The 23,855-nt window shown below is 40.0% G+C and overlaps 1 protein-coding gene across 1 annotated transcript; it reads right to left on the bottom strand.

Moving 5' to 3' along the window:
* Positions 1-7,762: 7,762 nt before the first annotated feature.
* On the bottom strand, positions 7,763-23,348 carry epsti1 (epithelial stromal interaction 1). Its single transcript, XM_027275715.1, has 10 exons — positions 23,088-23,348; positions 20,354-20,412; positions 20,173-20,256; positions 19,998-20,071; positions 19,834-19,917; positions 16,848-16,921; positions 15,263-15,347; positions 11,706-11,773; positions 11,135-11,346; positions 7,763-8,477 (listed from the first exon to the last, which is right to left on the bottom strand). Exons 1-10 carry the CDS (start codon positions 23,249-23,251, stop codon positions 8,338-8,340), a joined length of 1,044 nt encoding a protein of 347 aa, XP_027131516.1. The 5' UTR covers positions 23,252-23,348; the 3' UTR covers positions 7,763-8,337.
* Between the last annotated feature and the right edge of the window lie 507 nt (positions 23,349-23,855).

The raw sequence follows: 23,855 nt of genomic DNA on the forward strand, positions 1-23,855 counted from the left end.
ACACAGACCAAATTCCTCTTTCCATTCATTTCTATATGGGACAAAAGTCGGCAAAACCCAGCAATAGCCTGTGTTTGATCTGCCCTCAGAATGCAGCAGTTAGTGACTTGAAAGCAGGCTAGGCCTGTACAAAGAGATAATGAGGTAATGTGGAGCTGCCCATCCTGTATAGCACCCCAACAAGTCACTTATCCTCTGTAATATCTCAACATATACTACATTCAATGGCATACAATCTATTACGTCATTCGTGGCTGAAGATGTACTTTAATGATGTTGGTGATTGACCTTTCCTCTAGTCACCGTGAGATTAGCGTTTGTTGTTTTCAGTGAAATGTATCAACAACTGGATAAACTGCCATGAAATTTGTTTCAGACATTCATGTCCCCCACAAGATGTAATGTAATAAGCTTGGTAATCCCTAAACATTTTGCACGACCATCTGGACAAAAAATCAATTTGTCGGATACTTTTCTACGTCACTAAAGACCTGCAGAACTTGCTGCTGAGGCTCTGCTATACTTTACGTACTTGTACTTTGTACGTGTTTTGTGGTAAACCAAAACAGTAACCTTAGACCTGTTTAATATAAGTATGCTAGCATCGTCAGTGTGAGCATATTACCATGTATTTAGCTCTAAGCACTACTGTGTCTCAAGCAGCAGCGTTGTGGCTGTGAAGTGAAGCCTACGTGGAATTGCCAAAAAAAACTGCAGCTCCTCAAACAGCCACTTGAGGGCTGATTGACAGATGGGTGCTGGTACAGGAGGGTTGTTGGAGCAACCAGACTTCATTCAGCCCACCTCAGCTCCACTCATTCTCCATATCTTTGCCCAATTTTAGATTACTGCCGAGATGAAGATGTTTGTCTTAGCTTCACAACAGCTCCTCAGAAACCTGTGGGGGATGTCACAGAGACTATGTCCATGTTTTATACAGGCAGTGGTCTCAGTACAGGCTCCCAGATCCACTAGATCGGCTGTAGACTTTTAACTCTTGTTAACATTAGTTTGTTTTGTAATTTTGTATAAATTATTTGTGCATCCATTTTTTTTAATCCATGCATGCCATGTCTGCTGTAATGCTGCAATTTAACAGCATAGGCATACATGACCATTCTATGTACCTATCCTAGCTAGCTATGTTTCTATCACTACTTGGTAGGACTTAGTGAGAAAAATCATTTTTAAAAATCAGCTTAGATGTTATCGTCATTGTACCTTTGCTGAAATGCTGGTCCAGCTCTCCTGGCTTGCACCCAGCTCTTGTCTGGCAGAAAAACAAAGGGGATGTGCGACTCAAAACGTCCACATTGCTGGCCACGCATGAGCTCATTGTAACTCGACACGAAAAAGCCTTTAAAATAACCAATCTCCAGAGCTGTAAAAACAAATGGAGGTGATTTCCGACATATCAAGATGCTTTATGCTTTTCAAACCAATATTTAATAATCTCCAGAGCTTCATGGTTGTGTGTGACTGTTGGGGTGTATCTGAAGTGGACAGATTTTATTGTATTTTTCACTCAGAAGTTTTGGGGTGTGTGTGTGTGTGTGTGTGTGTCTGTCTATGTAGCACACTAGTATGAAGTGACCTCATTCTGACTGTGAACCACCCTCTGGGAATCCCCTAACTCACAACTGTTTGTAGGCCTTTGCGTCCATACATGTGTGTGTGTGTGTGTGTGTGTGTGTGTGTGTGTGTGTGTTTGTGTTGGTCTGTGTAGCTTTGCCATATGCTGAGGTAATGGTCATCCTCATGGAGACAACTCATCCTCAGAAACAACCACTGGGTGGTCCAGTGACTTAAACAGTGACAACTGCTTGATGAAAAGGTACAAGAAGTGAGAAGAAATGAAGTTTGAAGTTGCCTCAGTGCTGCTGCAGTAATACATCAGACCTTTAAACTCATTCTTCAAACAGGCTGAAATGTTTGTCTTAGCCCTGAGGTACACTGGGAGAAGCTCAGCTGTAATAGTTTTTACAGCTGTGAGGCCTGGCAGTTATGTAGGTAGGTAATGCATGCAAGTTCAAGCCTTTGAGTTTATTCAAATAAATACTTTTATTTGATCTCACTGGAGTCCATTTATCACATGCAGACACTCACACATCCACACACCTAGTGGCTATCAGGAGGAAGCGGAAGACCTGCGTGGAGGACATTAGCATGAGAGTGAAAAGGCAGCTCTTCCTGTACACTGTGTTCTCTGATTCATCTCTATTCAAGAACAACAGAATACCAACCATTGGTGACCAGACAGGAAGGGATCGGTATCCCTCACTCCAGTGGGAGTAATGTGGGTGTTTTGTGTGTTTACCTCGAAGTGTGTCAGTGCACTACATTTGTGTCAAATGTGTTTGTTTTGTGCAGTTTGGGTGTTATGCAGGCAACGGCTTCCCCACTTTGAAGCTCTGGGAAAGAATCTGCCTCCTCCTGCACCTGCCCCCTTCATCCTCTCTGATGCTGGACCAAACATCACCCTGATTCTCTCTGTCCCTGTCTGTGTGCATAAGTGTGTGTACATTGTACCACATGTAGGAAACCTACACATGCCAAAGTAGGTCATTTGTCAGTGTCTTAAAAAAAAAAACTCATGAGGGGGGACTTTTTACCTGCCACAGCTGTTAGTGAGGTGCGGTTATTCTAAAGGTTAAAGTTATTTAAAGATTGCTGTCATGGTTAAAGGAAAACACCGCTGACTGACAGAAGGAGATGCTGATTGGACACAAGGAGTAATTTTAATTTAGAACCGACGTATTAAATATGCCTAGAATAACGTTCAGAACATGAGGAGGTAACAGCCATCTGTCACCTTTACTTCAGTGTCTAGATCAAAAATGTTTGGAAAATATATAATAATAAAATAAAATGTGTCAATGTATTTTCAGCTATTCTTCATGGTATTTTAGAGTTTGTCATTTCCTGATAAACCAAAAAAGTTGTTGATGATCACTCGGGGGTGTGTACTAATTTTACATCCAATAAAACGTCTCTTCTGACGCCGCTGGAGTGGAGTGCTTCCTGTTTGATCCAGTCTATGAGTGACTGTGAGGGCTGCTACAGTCACTGATTACTATACAAAAGCACAACTTTACAACTTTATTCATGATTTTGGAGAAACTGGATCAGATTTTATACACAATATATTTGCTCAGCATCAACTCTCTGTGAGTTTCTTGATAGACAGATAGCTTTAGCCAAACCACCTGCCAAAGCAGCTAACTGCTAATTAACTGCTGCCAGCTAAATCTCTCGTTAGCAGGCAGCAGAACCGACTCAGCAGCCGGACTGGAGTAGCAATGACAAATACTGATTATAACTTCTTGATTTCTCAGGGTGTTTGTCTGATTCTCAGCTCCTCCTGTTCCCATGTGTACAAAAGTGCTTTAGTAAAATGCTTAATAAAAATGATGATGAGTATGTGGTAGACCTGGTCTATTGGTGGTCTGACTCCCAGCTCCCTCTTGTCCTCATATATACTACAATGAGCTATCATATGGACAAAGACATACACTAACATAGTGTCCGGGCATAAGATTTGACCTCTCAGTAAAACTGCATTTTTTAAAGTATATTTTTGGGGACTTTTTATGCCTTTAATAGACAGTACAGTTGAAGATAGACAGGAAGCAGAGAGAGGGGGAATGACGCAGTAAGGGGCCATCCGATGCAGGATTCGAAACGGGGCCGACTGCAGCGAGGACTGTAGCCTCTATACATGGGGTGCCTGCACAACCCACTACGCTACCAACCACCCCTAATACTCTCTGCCTCTAAATTTACACAATAACATAACTAATTTTTTCCCCTTTTATGCTCAGTTTTGCTCATGCTCAAAGAAACCATTTTGTCTTGACAAATTATGTGAATAAATAATAAGTAGCTAACTATATTTTCTAAAAAAAACAAATCATATAACAGTTTGATGGATTATATATGGATATCATGGCTTTATTTTCAAGGTTGACAGACACAGAATATTTAGAAGCTGCATTAATCAATATTTTTATATTAACGAGTTAAATGCATGTAATGAAATGTCAAAGGAGTTGTTCAGAGGAACAAACCCTGCAGTTCCCCTGCAGTTTCCCTTAGCTCTACATGGCATTTTTCAGCCCACAACTTTACAGTTCAGTTTCGTTGCTGCCACTCTCATCAGTGTTATTTTCATCATTGTTTTCCATCTGACCACATACATAGCTACCACTATATCACCAGTGTGTAAAGATATGCAATTGACTTTTACTCTGTTCTTCAACAACTCCTAAGAAAACTGTTTGTTTCTTTAGCTGCTTCATGTTTGACTTTCCTCACCCAATACTGAATACTTTTGTCTGTTTGCTGTTTACTGTATAAATGATATCTTGGCTAATTTTAGCTATCTTAGTTCCAGTGTATCATGTGTAAGAACAGCTGAATAAAAAGAATGTTCTGGTTTGCTGTGGTGCTTTGCCCTTTCGTCAATCAAGCACCCTCCCTGATATAAGAGTCACACTACCTTCTTCTGCTTTGGCATTGAATGTAGACAAAGTTGTTTTCAGTTGTCTCAACAACTAATGCTGATTTTTTTCAGGAGGACAGCCTTACAGACTCTGTAGCAGACACACAAAGAATGCAGCTACCCAATGTTTTTCTCAGAAATACCAGAAATATTCTATACAATATCTCAACCTACACAACCCTGCAACTTAAATAAAATAACACAGCCAAGTTCAGGGCCTTTTTCCAAGAAGCAGTTTGACTCCGCTGAGTAAAACCTTCTTGGAACAGGCCACAGATCTGCTGTACCGTGTCCCAGAGCTGTTTCCATTTGAGCTGATTGAACTGTTCTGAAAGAGATCCACACAGCCTGAGGAGGCATCATACGATACCTTTGTACACCAGTGTCTCATCAGCTCACAGACATGCACTTATCTGTATTGATTAGGCGACAGAGCAGTGGTGTGTCTCCACCTCTGAGCATGTTCAGTCTATCCACACACGTCACACACACAGTTTTTCCTGTTTATTTGATAGTGATATGTGCAAGAGGCGCCCACATTTTGCAAAACACACATCCATCATTATTCCCCACCCAGCCTGAACCCTTGCTTTAACCTAATCCAAATTTTGAATTAGTAGCCCAGATAAAGCGGTTCCCTTGTGTATCATAACACAAACCTCTGTATACACTTTTCGTATGATGTAATAATACTACAGTAATGAAAATACTTTGTGTTTAATTTTTTTTTTCTAAAAAACAGAATCCAATGATTTGAAAAATTCTTTTCGACCTATATTCAGTTGAATGCTGTACAAAGACAAAATATTTAACCTTCAAACTGATACACTTTTTGTAAATATACCCTCTTTCTGATTTGATGGCTGCAACATGTTCCAAAAAAGCTGGGATAGAATCATGTTCACCACTAATTGTTGGAAGTTTTGAAAGTAAAATTCTTTCCCATTCTTGCTTGATATACGGCTTCAGTTGCTCAACAGTTCGGGGTCCCCGCTGCCATATTTTGCGCTCCATAATGCGCCACACATTTTCAGTGGGAGACAAGTCTGGACAGCAGACAGGCCAGTCTTGGTACTGTCTTGCTGAAATAAGTAAGGACGTTCCTGAAAAAGATGTTGTCTGGATGGCAGCATATGGACACAGATGGTAATTAATGACTGACCAAAGTAACTTAACTACCCCCAAAAGCATGTACTTTTCTGTGGCTGTGGCGATGTGCTGTTACTTCTCTTACACACAGGAGAGTCTCACTTCCCACAACAAACCCGCTAGACCAGAGTACGAATTATACAGTGACCATCAGGGGGGTCAACTTTCTCCCTAGGCTGTAAAGGAAATTCAATACTGCAGTGCAGCTCCTACAATCCTTACAGTATCTTGCTTGTTTAATTTAATGTCTGCAGTCCGAAGATGATGTTCCACACAACAACTTTTGGAGTCAGGGGTCAACCAACAGCAAGAACATCATTTCTGCTCGAACACAGACCCACACAATACTAAATCAGAACCAAAGCCACTACCAACATGCCAAAGAGGTAGGGAGATGTGTTACCAACAAAAACATTCAGGCATGTGTCTGATAGACTTTAATGAGGATGTGATGCAGGCAGAAAAAAAGTTTAACTTACGTCAAGGTTAAGATATATGTCATATTTACAGTTACAGGTAAAAGCAATGTATAAATGTTTCAACCCTCCATAATTCGAACCCTGCCAGACGAAAACGAAAAAATCTCTTTGAATGATGTTTTAATGTTGGGGTTAGTCTATTGGTTGTACCGGGTCACTGCTCATGACCACTGACAGTATAAAAAATGGACAGCATATGCTTGATGCCACCTATAGGGTTTCTGAAGAGCCATTTTGGCAGACAGCCTCAAGAGGCCGTTGAAGGAACTGCACTTTTTTGGCGCTTCTGCATTGGCTTTACTTCACAGGCACAGGAAGTTGCCATTTGCTCACGCTTCTGGTAGGATAGTGCTCATGTGGCCTGCTGCAGTGGTACATGTGCAAGAATCATTTGTCTCAAACTAGGATGTCAATAGGTGATTCGAGGCAACTCTGTCACTCATTCCAGAGCCTGGCAGCTACAGATATGCACTGTTCACTAGAAAATGAAGTCTGGTACTTCACAACATTTACAATGACAACATTTTATTAACATCGTGTGTTGAACTTACATAGCCTACATACAAACGGGATCCTGAATCAATTCATCAATATGAATATTTTATCTTTATTAATGTAAATGTGGACTGGGGAATGAGGAGAAGTTTTGTGGGCAGGCAGCACAAGCTGTCCAACACATGAACAATAACAATTAAAATTTTGCCAGTGTCATGCCATATTTTACAAAATGTATACATTTTTAAGGTTTGAAACATTTCAATTTAAAGGAAGTGATTCTGTGTAAAGAATGGCCCTGTCCATCATTATGTCACATACATGACTTACCCACAAGGCCACGAGAGGCTCAGTCATTAACACCGAGGTGCAGTTAGGTTGAGGATGTGCCAGTCTAATAACTAAATACTGTTAATGATGCTAACCTAGCTTAAAGGTTAAAATGTCTTTATTACTGACACTGAAAAAATACAAATATAAATTCATATGTTAAAGTTTCTTTTTTTATCTTGATAGACACTACACAAATAAGTCATTTAGCCTCGAGTCTTTAAATCTCTCAGCAGGTCAGCTGAACATGAACAAATGTGACAAACACACGATTGAATATGAAGATTTTTCCAATAAATAAAAAGAGCAATTAATTCATGTTTACTTGAGTTTAAATGGAGCAGTTTGTTTTCATATTTTCCTTGTAATCAGTACCATACCACGTAGTTCTTTCCAAGAATTTTCCTAGAAAATGTTATTAGGAAAAGAAAGAGCCGTAAAATTAAGCATTACACAAACAATCTTTCTACCATCACATATGATGTTCATGAGTTTCTTGTTGATCTTCAGAGGGAGGACATTTGCTGGATGACATCAGCAGTGAAACACTCCTTGCATGACTTCATGCTGAAGTAGAAGGGGATTTTTAGACCCCCATGTTGAGAGCACCACCCTTTGTTCATTGTTTCCTCGGTCAGGTGATAACCATCTCTGCTGTCCAGCTCAGCGCTATTATGAGCTGGCACTTAGAGCTCCGACAGCAGCTGTGCCCACTGCCCACCTGGAAACCCCACCCAGTCTCATATTCCACACTGATGAAAGGGACAGGTTCTGCGTAGCTACGACACACAAACACTCATAAACAATGTTAACAACAAGGTGTTTTATTACAATCCTCTGAAGCTTTTGCGACTTTGAACTGAAACCAACCATTAAAAGGTCTTTCTACACAAAATCCTATTTGCATCTCATCTCTTTACATCCTGTTATAGATACATCACATACGACTTTGATTATAAAACAAACAAAAAGCATCACGTATTTGGGTAGAGCTTTCTTCCATCTGCACACACTGATTTAATTAAGAACCCCAAATATGATCTGAAGATGATGAGTCATGGCGTTGACCTTTGACTAAACTGTTAAAAAACGAACATCAATTCAGCTCCATGTCAGGCAAAAACCAGTCTGAGTCAGTAGTGCATGCCGACAGATACAAGACACCAAAAAGTCAATGATTAATACTTTAATCAAAAACAGATCACAACACACACTGATCTGTCGCTATAGATTTAATGCATAGCTTTGTGCATTTATCCACCATCAAGGGGGTTAACTTTTTTTCTAGTTATTCTATTTTTTATCATGTGAACACTGGTTATACATTTTCATTTAGACCAAATCTTAAAATGTCAAAAACACAATATTAAAGAAACATACAGCTCAAGTAGAGATAAGGAGTGTGTAGGCCTGCTCGTAATCACCATTGCACTGGTCAAGGATGTCCTCTAGGAAGACTCTGGCACAGTCTGGAAAGCTGTTCATCAGTTTCATCAAGGCCCAGTCATAGTCTACCTCTGGGTCTGGAAAGCAAACAGGAAAGCAATAATCCTCATAGAGCACAATTTGATCATTACCGTTCCCATGAGTGCACTGTTCAAAGAGGCTTCTTTGATTGTCATGACACACAAGTACAGTGCGATTTCTATCGTTCTCATGCACAACATTTGGAGGTCTTATCATCACATATTTCATTTTCTTTTTGTGGATGATCTAATACAATCTGTTTTGTTGAATATTTACATGATCAACCACAAAGAGCTGTGAGGCAATCCCCAAAATGCTGTTTTCGCTGCAACTTGGTTAAAAAATGAACTAAAGAAAGAGAGAAAAGTAGGATTCTCAAGTATAAAGTGGTCAGGCAGAAGACCTTTCTGCTAGCCTGAAAGCTCTTCTGCCTGACCACTTTGGCATCTCTTCTCTACATCTACCCACACTGTACGGGCTCAGACTCCAGATAAATATAAATGAAGACCTGGGCAACAGTGAGAGATGGACAAGAGAGGGCATCACTAAACCAGGCAGAAGATTGGCTCAGGCAGGTAATGACAGAACGGAAAGACCTGACCAGCACTTTGGTAAAATATAGACCCGGGCTGGTGGATGCAGCCTAACATGGATTGAGGATGTTGTGGGATTCCGACATGCAGAACTGTGCCCACAACGGCAGCGCCAGGAGAGGAGGTTTGAAATATTCTTAGGCATTTTAGCTTTAACCTCGGACTGGTGAAATCACTGTGCTGTGGCTGCTGTTTGGATGGGTCATGAGCCGGGCTATTATGTAGGACAAGAGGCTTGCTTCTCCTCAGAGGATAGAAAAACTGCACTCGCTTGAATTAGTTCTCTTATAAAATGTTCGGTGAGGAGTCTCACCCCAAATTAAAGAACAAAATGTTATTTTATCTTGAACTTTAACTGTCTCTGTTTCTTTAGCATTTTAATTTATTAAAGTATAGCTAATTAGCATAATTCAAACAACAACATTCAAACCTGCAACTTTTGAGTTCTTAAATGGTTTTTACCATCTAAAAACCTTTCTTCATTATAGTGTTTTTGCCTCCTTTCTTTAATTGTATTTCCATAACCTGAGGAATGCTATCCCTTGTTTAACACGGCTACTTAACCTTTTAACATCAACTTATCAAGCATTTCACAGTCAAACAATGAAATGGCAAATATTATATATTTTCTTCTGCTGTCTATAGATTATTTTTCATGACAGGCTGCTCATCAAAGAAGCTGTCAAAAAAAAAAAGCTGGAACAAGTGAATATTTTGAATTTCTGCTTGAAAAATAATTTGAACAATACATTTTTAGATTACATTTTTTTAACGTTTACTTTGCCTGTAGTTAATTTATTATTATAAATTCATTTGTATATATTGTAATTCATACAGTAATTCATATAATAACTATTAAAAAAACAAATCATAAATCATAATCCTTCTTATATAAATAATATTACTTAATCCAATTGAAACTGTTTCTGTGACTTAAAGTCTTTTAATGGTGAAAGAATACCATATTGAATTCATATTGATGCTATTAGTATTATTATCATCATTATTACTTTGGTTTCCATAATAATTATAACTGTAGTTATCATTATTGTTTTTTCTGCTCTGCAATCTCTCTCTCTCTCTCCCTCTCTAAACTCAGCCAGTTGTGGCAGATGTCCGTTCACTTGAGGTTTCTGCTACTCAAAGGAACTTTTTCTTGCTCACGGTGAAATTGTTGGTCTCTAAAAATAATATTATAAAGAGTACCATCTAGACCTGCTCTGTATGGAAAGTGTCATGATTTAACTGTTGGTATGATTTGTAGATATGATTTATTATTATATTTAAAAGTGTGGAATTTGAGCTATAATTCATGTGGATTAAACCAGGCTGTTCAAGGATAAAACAAAGTGAACATTAAATTCTAGAAAGAAAGAGTTTCACTCCACGTGGTAATAGAATGCACACGAGCAGCAGCAAGACGTGCTGAAGAACAATAGGTAATATACATGACGTTCTCTGTTTGTGTTTTCTTTCTTCTGTTGTGAGTGCCAGGTATTCATACGTGTATGGCAGCCATCCAGGTATCAAACTCAGTGTGTCAATCTAGGCCAATTATAAATGGGCGGGACTGCTCCTTCTGGCGTGTCTGTTTGGCTGCAGGCCAAGAGTCTGTCAGTCTGACCTGGGCTCGGCCCTCTAGGAGAATTTTCCTCTCTTACTGACAGAAGCCTAATGAGTGTGTGTTTGTGTGTTGGTGTCAGGCTTTTATGCCGTTGTTCTCTGTATCCTGTCTATAAATCCACATGCTTAAATGTGCTTGATATATTGCTCAATCCATAACAAGTAAAGGTTTGTGCCCAGAATGAAAATACTTTCTTAAACACACACACACAAACACACACACACACACACCTACACACGTTTCCCACAAACTACAAGTATCAGCAGGATTTGAACGCCAGGAGCTACAGGATCATGACATGCCACACATAACTTCCTGCCTACATTTTTGAAGCATGTAAGGCCTTTGATTTAACGCAGACTAAACAGACAATCACGGTCCTCTAAGAAAGGATGAGGTGGGCAACTCTTGTCACATGTCTGATTTAGGTTTGGTTAACCAGCGTTGAGCCAGACTAAAAAAAAGATGTGAGAAACAGCAGGCACTCTCAGCTCACCAGCTTCCTCTGTCCGGCTGGAGCAGCTCTGTTCTGGATCTGGGTCCAGGTAAGCGAGGCGGAGCTGTTGTCCAGGGATGTTGGATGACTGATCTCTAAAGCTCTCAGAGGCAAAACAGGGATCCTCTGCTTCCCGAATGCCTCTCCCCTTTGTCTCATTCTCGCTTCCTCTGCCTCGACCCTCAAGTTTGTCCAGAAAAGCAGAGTTCACCCTGTCCAAATATAATTCATCAAAAAAATGGGTCACATAAAACAAACTAATGCTGTACTTAACATGCTGACAGGCTCTAAATGTCAGTCAGCGGGATGTGTTTGACAGCTTTTTAAACTTCTGTACCCAAAATAACAAGAGGTCAGTAAACTGCACACAGCACACTTGACATTCACCGACTGAGAAGGAAGAATGAAAAAACATTAATCTTGTTGAGTTTATTTTTGCCTGTTTGTATTCGCTACTAATGTTTCTTCAGTTTTATTTGTGCACCGATGTGAATCATCTGTTTTTTGTTGCAAAGTCGGAGAGAGAACCTGATTTTATTGTTAAATGTAAAAATATAAATATTGTTCATACCTCCTGTGTTCCTGCTGAACTTCTCTCACACTTTTTGCTTCTCTCTGTTTACTCGCCACAGTGTCACTCTGACAAAAGAGGGAAGAAAAAGAACTTACAGAATTTACCCTTGAGAACTGAGAAAAAAGAAAAAAAATGTATGTTATCAAATGAACTATACAAGTGTGGATTGGTATTTGTTTAGTGCCCTTCTACCGAATCTACTGAACACTCAAAGATCTTTTACAACACTTGTCACATTCACACATTCACACACTGACTGCCGTGCAAGGTGCCAACTGCTCAGGAGCAGGAAACTTTGTATCCAAAGCTCTCACACTGACACAGTCACACGCTGATGTTACAGTCATTGAGCTATTTATGGTTCAAATGGTAACACTTCGTCCCAATGTTACCATTTGTTTTTGGCACACTTATGTACTGTACATGTAGAAAACACCAGGACATGAACCAGTGACCTGCTGATTATGAGCTGGCTCACTTTACCACCTGAGCCACAGGTTATCGGGTCTTCAGCAGTTACACTGACCCACTGCACTCCTGATATAGAAGCTACATAGCCAGTAAAGTAGACAGGGCTTGTAGTTTCTGTGTTCTTTGTCTGTACACATCACTGCTACTGACAGTGAGATCAACTCTAATACAGTTCTGAGAGAAGGAAACTCCAGAAAATAACCAGTAAGTGACTCCTTACCTTTGTTACTCTGGACTGTCTAGTTCAAATTCTGTTTTACACTCTTGTCATTTCTTTGAACACATTCAAATATCACACAGCATCAGAATTAAACCTGTGTGTGTTCTGTTATATGTGTATGTATATGTGTGTGTGTGTGTGTGTGTGTGTGTGTGTGTGACTATAACTTGATAATTCCTTTATTGAAGGTTATATGTAATGTTTTCTGAGTGAACAGGATGAAGGTGATGCAGCTGCAGAGTCTGAAAGTGATTTTCTCTTTGTTATGTATATACTGTAGCCTCTGATAACCCGTGACTCAGGTAGAAGAGGGCGTCTGGCATCTTCTACATGTAGAAATGAAACCACTGAATACAGTCATAGAGTGCCATAAACAGAAATATAAATACAAAATAAATAAAACATAAAATAATAATGAATAATAATTAAGCATTCTCACATTTATTTGTTTATTTGTAAATCGTGGCCATTTCCACCACTGATATAGAGCCAGTGTTTTTGGCCACTGTATGTCAGTCAACATGGTGGACTACCGAAAAAAAAGCCCTGATTATAGGATAAGATATAAAAGTTTCATTCTAAAGTAACAAAAACACAGTGATTCTCATTTTCAGGTAATGATGAAAACACATTACATTTCTGTGAATGGATCCTCCTAAACATTACATACTGGACCTTTAAGGTACTTGATACACTCCCAAATGATGAGGATGTGGACATTAAAACACTGCAACAGCAAATGGTAATACACAGCAAAGCAAACACATGAATAGAACAGAAGAACAAACAGAGCATCTGTGCAATATGATTACTTCATTTAAGGGTGTGAGAAGAACTGCTTTATAAGATTTTTATGAAGTTACTGGTCAGTCACATTGTCAATACTACTCTACTACAATTTAATGGATATAAATATACAGTACACACACACACACACACACACACACACACACACACACACACACACACACACACACACACACACACAGCTCCTTCAGTGGTCGTTATTTAGGATGGCAGAAGAGAAAGGAAGGGAACACACAGCCCACCTGTGTGAGCGCTTTGTCAAAGCTTAGCATTAAATCTCCCACTCAGACACACACACATGTATACACACCACACACACACGCCCACACACGCCCACAAACAGAGGATATGAAGGAGAGATCAATCTGTGTTATGGAGCCATTTCTGAAAGAACAACAGATCCCAGGGTCCCGGTCGAAAACCACATCAAGACGATTGACTTTTGCTGCTCTGCAGCCACAAGCTTTCATCTCCTGATCTGTGACGTCTATCTGAGAGAGCCTGGGAGAGTCTGAAGAGGAGAGGAGAGGAGAGGAGAGGAGAGGAGAGGAGAGGAGAGGAGAAAAGACAAAGCAAGTCGAGAAGAAGTGAGATGAGAAGGCAGGAAGAGGTGAGGCGTTGGTGCTGTCTGTAACCCTGGTGTCATCCGGTGAATTGTATCACCCATTTCACCCGTCTGCATCTTACTGTGAGTGTGTGTGTGTGTGTGTGTGTGTGTCTGTGTCCCACAATAAAACAGAGACTTCTTTATTACTGTAACTGACTGCGCTCTGTTTCTTCCTCGCCATTATTTGACCTAAGGTCTCTCTCTGTCTCTCTCTCTCTGTCTCTCTCACCACCAACTTGCCTGGTGAAAGATTTGCATCAGGTCAGTATGAGAAAAAAAGTATGAGGGAGAGAAAAGAAACGCACAACAATGAGAAAAGCCCAGAAAGAAAACATTTCCTCTCTCCACCGAGGGAGCTACGTGTGCACTTTTAACAGTGCTGTTAGTCACCGCAAAACACACTCGCAGCAGAATACAGTGTGTGTCCCTCAGGCTGTTTCCTGCACACACTCTCTCCAGCTCTGCTGTAACATTACTGACAGACATTCGGCTGGGTGGAGGAGCACAGACACTATTAGCACTGTGTCTGACTTTCTGACAGAAGCTGTCAACACTCTTCAATAAATGTGTGTTTTCTGAGCTAGAAATAACTGTGACCGTTTGATGGGATTCCTGACAGCAGCTATTGATTTTAAGATTTATAGCAGCAATTAGCACTAAAAACATTGGTGATTAAGAGGAGAATTATGTACAATCAGGGCAAGTGGTTGCCCCCTTTGGCCAACAAGGCATGTGGTTGGTTGGTGAAGAGCTTGGGTTTCCTCCAGGTACTTTTAGTTAGTGCAGGTTATTCCACTGATTTCTGCAGACTCCCTCACAGTCATGTCGTGTTGTGTCTCTGTCTCTGCTCAGTGTGAACTCTGGGAAGTCCCTTGAACTCCGCCTTCCACTCATTCCCTCCCATGAAAAGCAACAGGCAGGGAGGAAGAGAGGCTGAGAAAAGAGACAAGGAAGCAGAGAAAACAAAAGAGAGTGAAAGGAGCAGACAGACAGACAACATTAAGAAGCAGGAGAGAGGAAAAGCAGCAGCCCTGTTCCTCTGTGTGTTTACACTTACTTTTACTCAACCATGAGCTTGCCGTACTGCTGTGTGCCCCGGCTCTGACCAGGAGATAATTGCAGGGGGATCTGGCTCCTCACCCCACCCGGCCTTCTGGGGATACTGATTAATACCTTATCCGAGACCATGAATACTCTGCACCCAAGAGTATTTACTGAGAAAACAGCTCTCAGAGGCAGATATATTGGTGTGAATTACCACAGAGCCTCGACCCCACAGCCACATATATGAGGCTCAACGCTGAACCCTGGGACTCGTAGAGGAAAAGTGTGTGTGCGTGCATTCAGGCACATACTGTGTCTCATGCACACTGTGAGCCGTGTATACAAACAAAACATGTGAAAGCACATACAAGAGCACACACACACATTATGTGGTTGCTGGCTTACCCTAGATGATGTGTGTGTGGCACTGCTGGATGCCAGTGGACCTGAACCTCTGCTCTCAAAGCTCTGCAGAAAACTCTCAGTCTTCCTGTAATAAATACAAATATTACTCCCTCTATCTTAGCAGTTTACATTTCAAAAAGAAAAAACACATGCACAAATAATAAGGTACGGAGGAGTATTTGTTTACTCCACAGACACTCCACAGGCCTGGGATGCTAACAGCACTGGAGTCCCACAAAGTTGACCAGGTTTGTTTGTCCCTCTCTGACACTGCTCTCCCCGTTCACAAGCATCTGATCTGCTCTGCTGTCTCACTCCATCCCCTCAGCCCCGCTTCTAAATATCTTCATTGTTTCTTCAGGTTCACACATTGGTCTGCTGTCTCCTGTTTTTGTTTCTCTTGAAAGGAAGCCAGAGATGCTACTTAACAAGCAATTTCCCTCAGAGCCAAACATATAATATTCCATCTAGACTCTCATTGTAATTGATTTAAAGTCTTTGGTACACTGTTGGAGAATATTTTATGAAAACCTTGTACAGACCGTAGACACTCTGCATTAATGTCTCATATTCCCATATTGATATTTATTTGGTGTAAACTTAGTGTAGAATTTCCAGAGTTTTATAAAAAATCTTCTCATTGCTGATTTGTCAAGTGGGGCGACATAGTGGTACAGTGGTTAGCCTCACAGCAAGCTTGCTGTGTTGCCTCACAGCATGAAGGTTCTGGGTTCAAACCCACCAGCCGGCTGGGGCCTTTCAGTGTGGAGTTTTCATGTTCTCCCCATGTCTGTGTGGGTTTCTCTCTGGATACTCCGGCTTCCCCCCACAGTCCCAAGCCATGCAGGTTAACTGGTGACTCTAACTAGTGAATGGTTATTTGTCTCTATGTGTCAGACTTTGAGTGAAATTAGCCATGAAATGTGGCACACACACACTCATGTTCCCCTCAGGATGAACTATAATCATTTTGGTGAGGCTTTCCAGTACTTATACCTGCAAAACTAATAACATTCCCATCAGCCTTGTCTATATTGTGTTTACTGTGAGTTAGCACATATTAACATACTACCACTAAGATGGTGAACATGGTAAACATTATTCCTGCTTTACATCAGCATGTTAGCATTGACACTGTGACTGTGTTAGCTGAAAGCAGCCTCACAGAGCCACTAGCATGGCTGCAGTCTCTTAGTGTTCTGTATATAGCTTTATTATCCTTTGTTATCATCTAGAAAACAGGTATCATTGCTTACAAGTTTGAGAAGGTAAATGGGGGCAATCAGAGGTGAACCTCATGTCACCTGTCTGCACGCTTCCGCTGATATTTACTGATATGCTGTTTTTCCTTTTTCTGCCAACAGAAAATGCCGCTTACTAAAAACTCCAATGATAATTATAGGTCAGCAGAGGCTCAGACATTGGGCGCTTCCTTTTGTAAAGGGCTGGAGATTGTGTCATCTGATGCTACATCTGTGACTAAGATCCATTGCAGAGCAAGAAAGAACACAACACAGCACAGCAGACAACACAATACCACACAGTGACAGTGATGAGACCCAAGTGAACTTGATCTAGGGCTGACCTGAGGTGATCCTGCCTGTGCTTCTCCCTCCTCCTCTGCTCCTCCTGTCGACTCCTCTCCTCCAGGTACTCAGCCTGCAATGCATCACAGTCAACAGTCACCCCACAGCAGACGACCGGATGCAGGGCATGCAGCCACCAAACAACAACATGCATGGTTGATATTTATCTCTAAGATCACTGAACACATTCATGTTGCACAGAAACCTTTGACAGCTGCACATGAACATACAGTACAAGTATATAGAGTACGGTGTATGGGCTGCAGTATATGCAGCATCTGGTGCACTGTAATTACAGACATGTACTTACAGTACTGAGCTATGTGCCTGAATGAACATAACTTTCAAGTTTATGATATTACAAAAACATAAAAGTAGCTTCAACAATTTATTTTTAATATACAACAAACAATAAAAACAATAAAAACAATGAATTCCAAGATAATGTCCAAACAAATGTATAAATAAAAAAAAATCATAACAGACAAGTCCAAAAATGTAGTATTAGAGTATTATAAGATTATTATTACATTATTATATTACTTTATAACATTATTAAGAATTGAAGTTACAAAACAGTCACTTTGGTGTGTCAGCATCTTAGAACTTTTTTATTTTATTATAAGTGATGGAATTTTAGTGTATTTGCTGGCTGGAGAAACAAGTCTTTGTCTTTGAATTTTTTATTTTGACACCAGTGACATGTGGAGCCCATCCATGTGGGCATTTACTGTAAAACAGGATATTTCTACCCTACAAGGCCAAGAGGCCGTCTAAGTCCAGGAGCAGGGGTGAGGTGTATGCACGGTTTTTGTGGTTTGGATGGATGTATTTATGACCCAGAGACATGTTTTTGCCAGCCTCTTCTATAGACTGAGAAGCGACTGTTTGAGATTCATTGGTTTGTTTGCTGGATTACCAGTACATTCCTATGGCTTCATAGAGGTCATGGCGCAACAGGAAAAGGTCTGTGGAACACCGCTTTGGTCTTCTGCATTAATCACCATTCCACATAACTACAGCAGTCCATTAACCACTATTAGACCAAGAGCTGACCAGACATGGAGTAGAACATGTCTGAGAACGGATTAAGGAGCTGTCCCATGAGACCATTAATCAGGTTGTACTCATAGCTTTAATACTGGGTGTGTGAGGGAAGACTATGTTTAGAGACACATGGACCTTCTACAGTACAGGTGGAGGCTTGTCTCTACTGACATCTTGAGGCGAAACGTCATAATGTTTCTGACTGCGAGAAGACAAACATATACTGCAGTGCCATGTAGTGGTCGGGTGACGTGTCTCAGTGGGCCTACATATCATATCACTACAAAAAACACCTACATTAATATCTATCCTTCAAAATCAATCAATCAATCAATCAATCAATCAATCAATCAATTCTTCTTTTTTGTACCACAGCTGAGTCATGGTGTTGTTGTACTGGACTGCATAAAGTTGTCTGCACTACTCATGTACTCATGTATAGGGAGGGCAAAACATCAGAAACAACATTTCATATAAAGTAGTCCACCTTCGTTACACCATGATAAAGAACTGATCTGATCACCAGTTCATCGTATCCCGACCTACAGGCACAATAAATTCTACTAAGCCTGTGGTCAGGACTGTGAGATGGACCGACGAGGCAAAGCTGGAATTACAAGCCTGCTTTGACTGAGTGTTTCTAAGGCTGCAGCCACAGACCTGAATCTTACATCAGCTATTGTGAGGACATGTGTGCCAACCAAGACCTTCTGCACATACAACAACCACAAATCCTAGATTACAGCAAACCTCAGGCAGCTTTGTTAGGCCAAGGAAGAGGCCTAAAGAAGTGGGGACACAATCCTGTCCAACCAGGCCAGAAACACACTGAGGACGGAGGTCAAAGGTGCTAAGAGTCAATAACCCGGCATCAGTGTGGAGACCATCCGCCCACACTGTGCAGAATCACCTGAAGAGCTGAATGTGTTTTACTGTAGGTTTGATAAACCCACATTCACACCCATCCCAGTCACACTGTCACCCCTCCCCACTGACAGTGTGATTCTGATTCTTTAACTAGGAGTAGTAAACGTGTCATTTATTGACACATTTTCGACCAAAGACAGACCATCATAAACACTGATAGATGTTTTAACATGGCTGTTGTATTGGATTGCACTCGACTGTACAGGTGCACCTGCTGAGTGTAGATGTAGATGAGAGCTGTGTGTAACTTACTACAATACTTTTACTCACCACTTTGACAGTCTTGTTGAGTCAAACTCACCACTATTCTATTCTACACTATTCAACTGTTAGAAAACATTGTGTCATTTATATTTCTGCACCCTGTGTTTTGATTGGCAGATCATTTCCTAGAGTCCATTTGCAGCGAGTTACTCGTGGGAATATCAATCACAGATGAGGCAGAGATGTGACATTTTCTATTGAACTGACAGACCATAATGCAATGCAGCCACATGCTATATTCTGAGAAAATGGTGCAACTCTTTACTGGAATAACAACAAAACTCTGCTCACTGCTCTCTCTCTTACTATTGCAACTTCTATTTCTCTTTCCACCTACACTTACAACCCCGTGGCTGAGTGCAGTGCATTCCTGACATGGAACTCTGGGTTTTTTTAGAAAGGCACTCTGGGAAATGCAGGAAATCACTGTGCTGACCTTGCCGCAGTGGCCCAGGGTTCGAATCCAACCTGTGGCCCTTTGCTGCATGTCATTCCCTAATTCTCTCTCCCCACATTCCTGTCACTTTTCAGCTGTCTCTGTCAAAAATAAAGCTTGAAAAAGGCCCAAAAATATCTTAGTAAAAAAAGATGTTAAGGCCAAAATGTTTTGTTTTTTAAAATAATTGAAATATACAGTATATGAAACAGAAAGGATGGTGAGTGATTTGACAGCAGTTCTTAATGCTAAACTGAACACATATGATAATGCTTTTGTCAAAAGGCCAGAGTACATATTGTCGGTCTCACCAGCTCCCTCTTTTCATTTTTCATCTTCTGTAACTTCTCCTCCTCTTCTTGTCTCCTCCTCTTGTCCAGCTCTTCCTTTCTCAGCTTGAAATGACATGATACATTATTAACATATTTAAGGTGCATATAAACTGAAAGGATGAACATAGACATGTTTGAAGTACCTTCTTCTGCACTTTGGAGAAACGTTGATCTGTATACTGCTTCTGCCTGGCTTCAGCCAATGTTACATCACCACCTTGATCAATGAAACAACAGATGACACCGTATCAGTGAGTATGCATAACAAATGTTTAAAAAATTGTTGATGATTTGAAGATGTTTTGCATCCTGGTTTACCCAGTCTCTCTGGGTTCAGGTTCACATGGGGAACCTTGTTTGCCTCTTTCCATCTCTGAAGATCCTCCATTTCTTTCTGAGCCACTGCAGTAAAAGAAACCTTAATTACTTGGGAAACAAATGTTGTATGTATGAAGATCAAAATAACTCAGGATAGTTAGAAGCAGTGCTGTCGGCCTACTCCTTTGCATCTGGCTTCGTCGCGATTCATTTGGCGGGATCACAGTGAATCCATCTGAGCTGTGACGGGAACAGAGGCAGAAAGAAACAGAGTTTAGTCATTACAGTTTTTTCCATTTGCTTAAAAACAATTTTGCAAACTAGGCTAGCTTTATCAAAACACTAACACAATTCACCAAACCACACACCCAAACTGCAAAACACCTCATATATCCCGCAAAATGAAGCACTGCAACCAAAATCAAACTTTTGCACCAGATGGCACACACTTCATTCGTATTACAGATTTATGTCTAACCAACTACACACTGTTGGGCATAATGAAAAGCACTCTGATCTTTAGTATGCTTTGCCATAATACTAACATAGTTCAAACTGTAGAGAATTCTTCAGATTGTTCACATGCACAGAAATATTTGCAGATACACACGTGTGCTATTGAATTATTATTATTTTAATTTAGTCAGTGCCACATATGCACAGCAGATATATTTATATTGGAGTGAACTAAAATATGCTCACAAAACAGTAAGCTGAAAAAAATAAATAAATAAATAATTAGACAACACTGCTCTACCCTGATCTCTCACTCTTCCTCCCCCTCTCATTCTCACCCTCCCTCTTCCTCTTCCTCTCTCAGCAATGTCTTCCAAAGATGCTCACCTATGGTCTTTTAATGCTTACTTCCTGATTGAAGTGTTAACAATTACATAACACCTGTTTGGCCAGGTGGCACATATAGTGGCCAATGAGCTCATGTAGTGTCATTTTAAATGGCAGTGTTTTGAAATCGCAAACATGTGACTTTATGTCAGATTGTTGTGTCTTATGCAGAGAACCGCGTTCAGTACACTTAAAAAGAGCCACTTCGAATTGCAAAATGTGTGTAAAGCAGAAAATGTGTTTAAAGTTTTGGAGATTTGAGATGAGGTTTTGCTCCCTGTGTGTCAGTTTAAATATTTCTGCTATCCATGCCATTTCAGTGTGTTAGCAACTGGACAAAACTGTAAATAGGCTGTGGATGCTGTACAACCTCAGTGATCTCTCAGCACTAACTCATGATGATACAGATACTGTAGGCAAAGCTCTTCACAATAAAGTTTCCATACAGCAAATTAAGTTTAATTTGGGCATTAATACCAAAACTTAACTGGTTATTACAAACCCTTTGGTGTTTGAGGTATGTATTAAAGGTCCAGTAAGTCTATTTACAGAACATGGCAGAAATGTTATAGAATATTCATAGATATGTTTTTGTTACCTTAAATGAGCCTTTTATGTCTACAGACACTTTTTTCCTGATCAGGTCAGTGTTACCACCTGAGAGATAAATACAGATAAAACCTTTTCTGTTCTATTTTCTGAGAAGACATAAGAGATGAGATGGGACAAGATGGTCCAAAACATGATTGGCATGATGGGGCCAAGCATACTTTATGTACGAAATGGATGTACAATTAAATTCAATTAAAAAATATCCAATAACCAGGTCAGGATTTATGATGTGTATTAGGATGCACAGCAGCACAGCACAGCAGTCTGTTGTCATGGATTCCCGTGTGTGTGTGCGTGTGTGTGTGTGAGTGTAGAAATGGTGTAGTTTATAAATAGAAACAAGGAGGAAAAATGAAAACGTAAGTAACAGAAAAAAAAAGGTACGTTTTCTGGCAGAGGTGGCCAGTTCAGGTGATTTTATTGTCTATTGAATTTGAACTTTTCTGTCTGAGCCTGTTCATGTGGGGAGACTGTTGGCTGTGGACTGTTTCTTTTTCCTTATTTTGTTGTTTTGCATTTCTTTCCTTTTTCTTTCTCCTCTTTTCTCCATTTCCTCTTCCTTTTCCTCTTCTTCATCTTTTTTAAACAGATAACTTAAATGATGTCAAATCGGACCACCGGCCAGGATGACCACAGAGGATAAAAGAGGATAAAATAGGCAGATTTCTATTTTGATTTGGCAGATTTACCAACATGTGGTGGAATCTAACTGACATTTCCTCACATAGTGTGCTCCAGTCTGACTTACTTCACCTGAGTTTTGTTTTGCACTTTTGACTTTTACTGCATCATATTTCTACAGTCCATACAGAGTTACACTGACGTAGATAAAAGGGACAAAAATAGATAAACCTGTTACAAGATACAGCATTAAAAACGTTAATTAGTTAGCAGGCTAATAATAATCAAATGCTGCGTTCAAGTGTGACAGGACTAAGAGTACATTGCTGGATCAGCTGCTGTTTTTCATCATAAATGCTGGAAAGCAGCATTTGAATCAACAGAAATGTTTTATTTATTTTTCATGCAGTCTTTAAATAAAATGATTCACGTGTCTTCTTCTTGTTATTCTGGTACAACACAATGAAAAAAGCCATTTAAGCTGTGTGTCTGACACATAAAGTTAGAATTTCCGAGAGACAATGAAGGCACCATTCTTCTCTGTACTCACGGGAAACGAAAGTGAAAGTGAACGTCACATTTCCACAGATAGATAAACAAAAATGTCTTTGTCAGTTAAATATAATATAATTATACATATATAAATTAATATAATATAATATTATTCATTATTCCGTGTACTTACAAATATTATTATACTGCGTGTTATACTGCATGATACTCATATAATTAAAAATGAAGTTGGCATGTCTATGTTTAAATTCAGTCATCTCAGAACATTGTGTAAACCTTTATATAATGTTATAACATTTCAGTCAAACAGGACTTGTGTGTCTTACTGCCGGGGCTGCCTGTCTGCCGTTGCTTGATTCCCGCAGTCAGGTTGATGTGTGTCGGGTGGATCAGGTCCAGATAAGCCTGATGTGCTGTTACTGGGACTGGAATAGTCTCTTCTGGGATTTTGCTGGTTCCCTGTGCCCCTCTGGTTCTGATGAGGATCCATTCTTATCACAGACAGACTCAGATCTGCTGTCCTCAGTGAAGTCCTGCTGACTGGATCATATAGTGAGTCATTTGGCAACTTTCCTCTGCCTTTATCAGCAGTGGGATGGATTTAATGCAATAGCGCCATCTGCTGTGAAAAGCATCCAAACATATTCAAACACGTTTCAAAATCAAACTTAATTTAGTAGCTGAATAAATCAATGAAAAATACATTTTAAACATGAAATATGTTTTATATGAAAAACTAAAAAAAGTTTTCACTGTTCATTTTCAATATGAGCATCTCAAGACAAACCTCTAACCTCAACCTGACAGCACAGTAACAGTCTCTGTGACATTACGACTTTATTCTAACATCTTATGTGTGTGAATGACCTGTGGACAGAGGAGACTAAAACAGAGCTGGACAGTGACCAAAATAATACTTCAAAAATATGGAGGACTAAAAGTGCCACAATTAAATAAATAAATACAGCATTAAATAATTACTTAAATGTGTCATCAATTAATTAAAATTGGAATTAAATACTTAAATGTGTCATTAAAGGAATTGATTTGCCTTAACTTGATGTGCAGGGTAACCAATCAGACATTAGGATCCG

This window comes from Larimichthys crocea, unplaced genomic scaffold (genome assembly GCF_000972845.2).
Source record: "Larimichthys crocea isolate SSNF unplaced genomic scaffold, L_crocea_2.0 scaffold173, whole genome shotgun sequence".
In the NCBI taxonomy this organism is placed as follows: domain Eukaryota; kingdom Metazoa; phylum Chordata; class Actinopteri; family Sciaenidae; genus Larimichthys; species Larimichthys crocea.

Bases quoted from the DNA above. Each gene is read 5' to 3' on its own strand.
- epsti1 (XM_027275715.1), bottom strand. From the start codon at position 23,251: ATGGATCCTCATCAGAACCAGAGGGGCACAGGGAACCAGCAAAATCCC. The intron at 19,918-19,997 runs GTACTTCAAACA...TGTCATTTCAAG, and splicing joins TCTCCAAAGTGCAGAAGAAG to CTGAGAAAGGAAGAGCTGGA. The intron at 15,348-16,847 runs GTCAGCCCTAGA...TATTTATTACAG, and splicing joins CACAGGCAGGATCACCTCAG to GAAGACTGAGAGTTTTCTGC.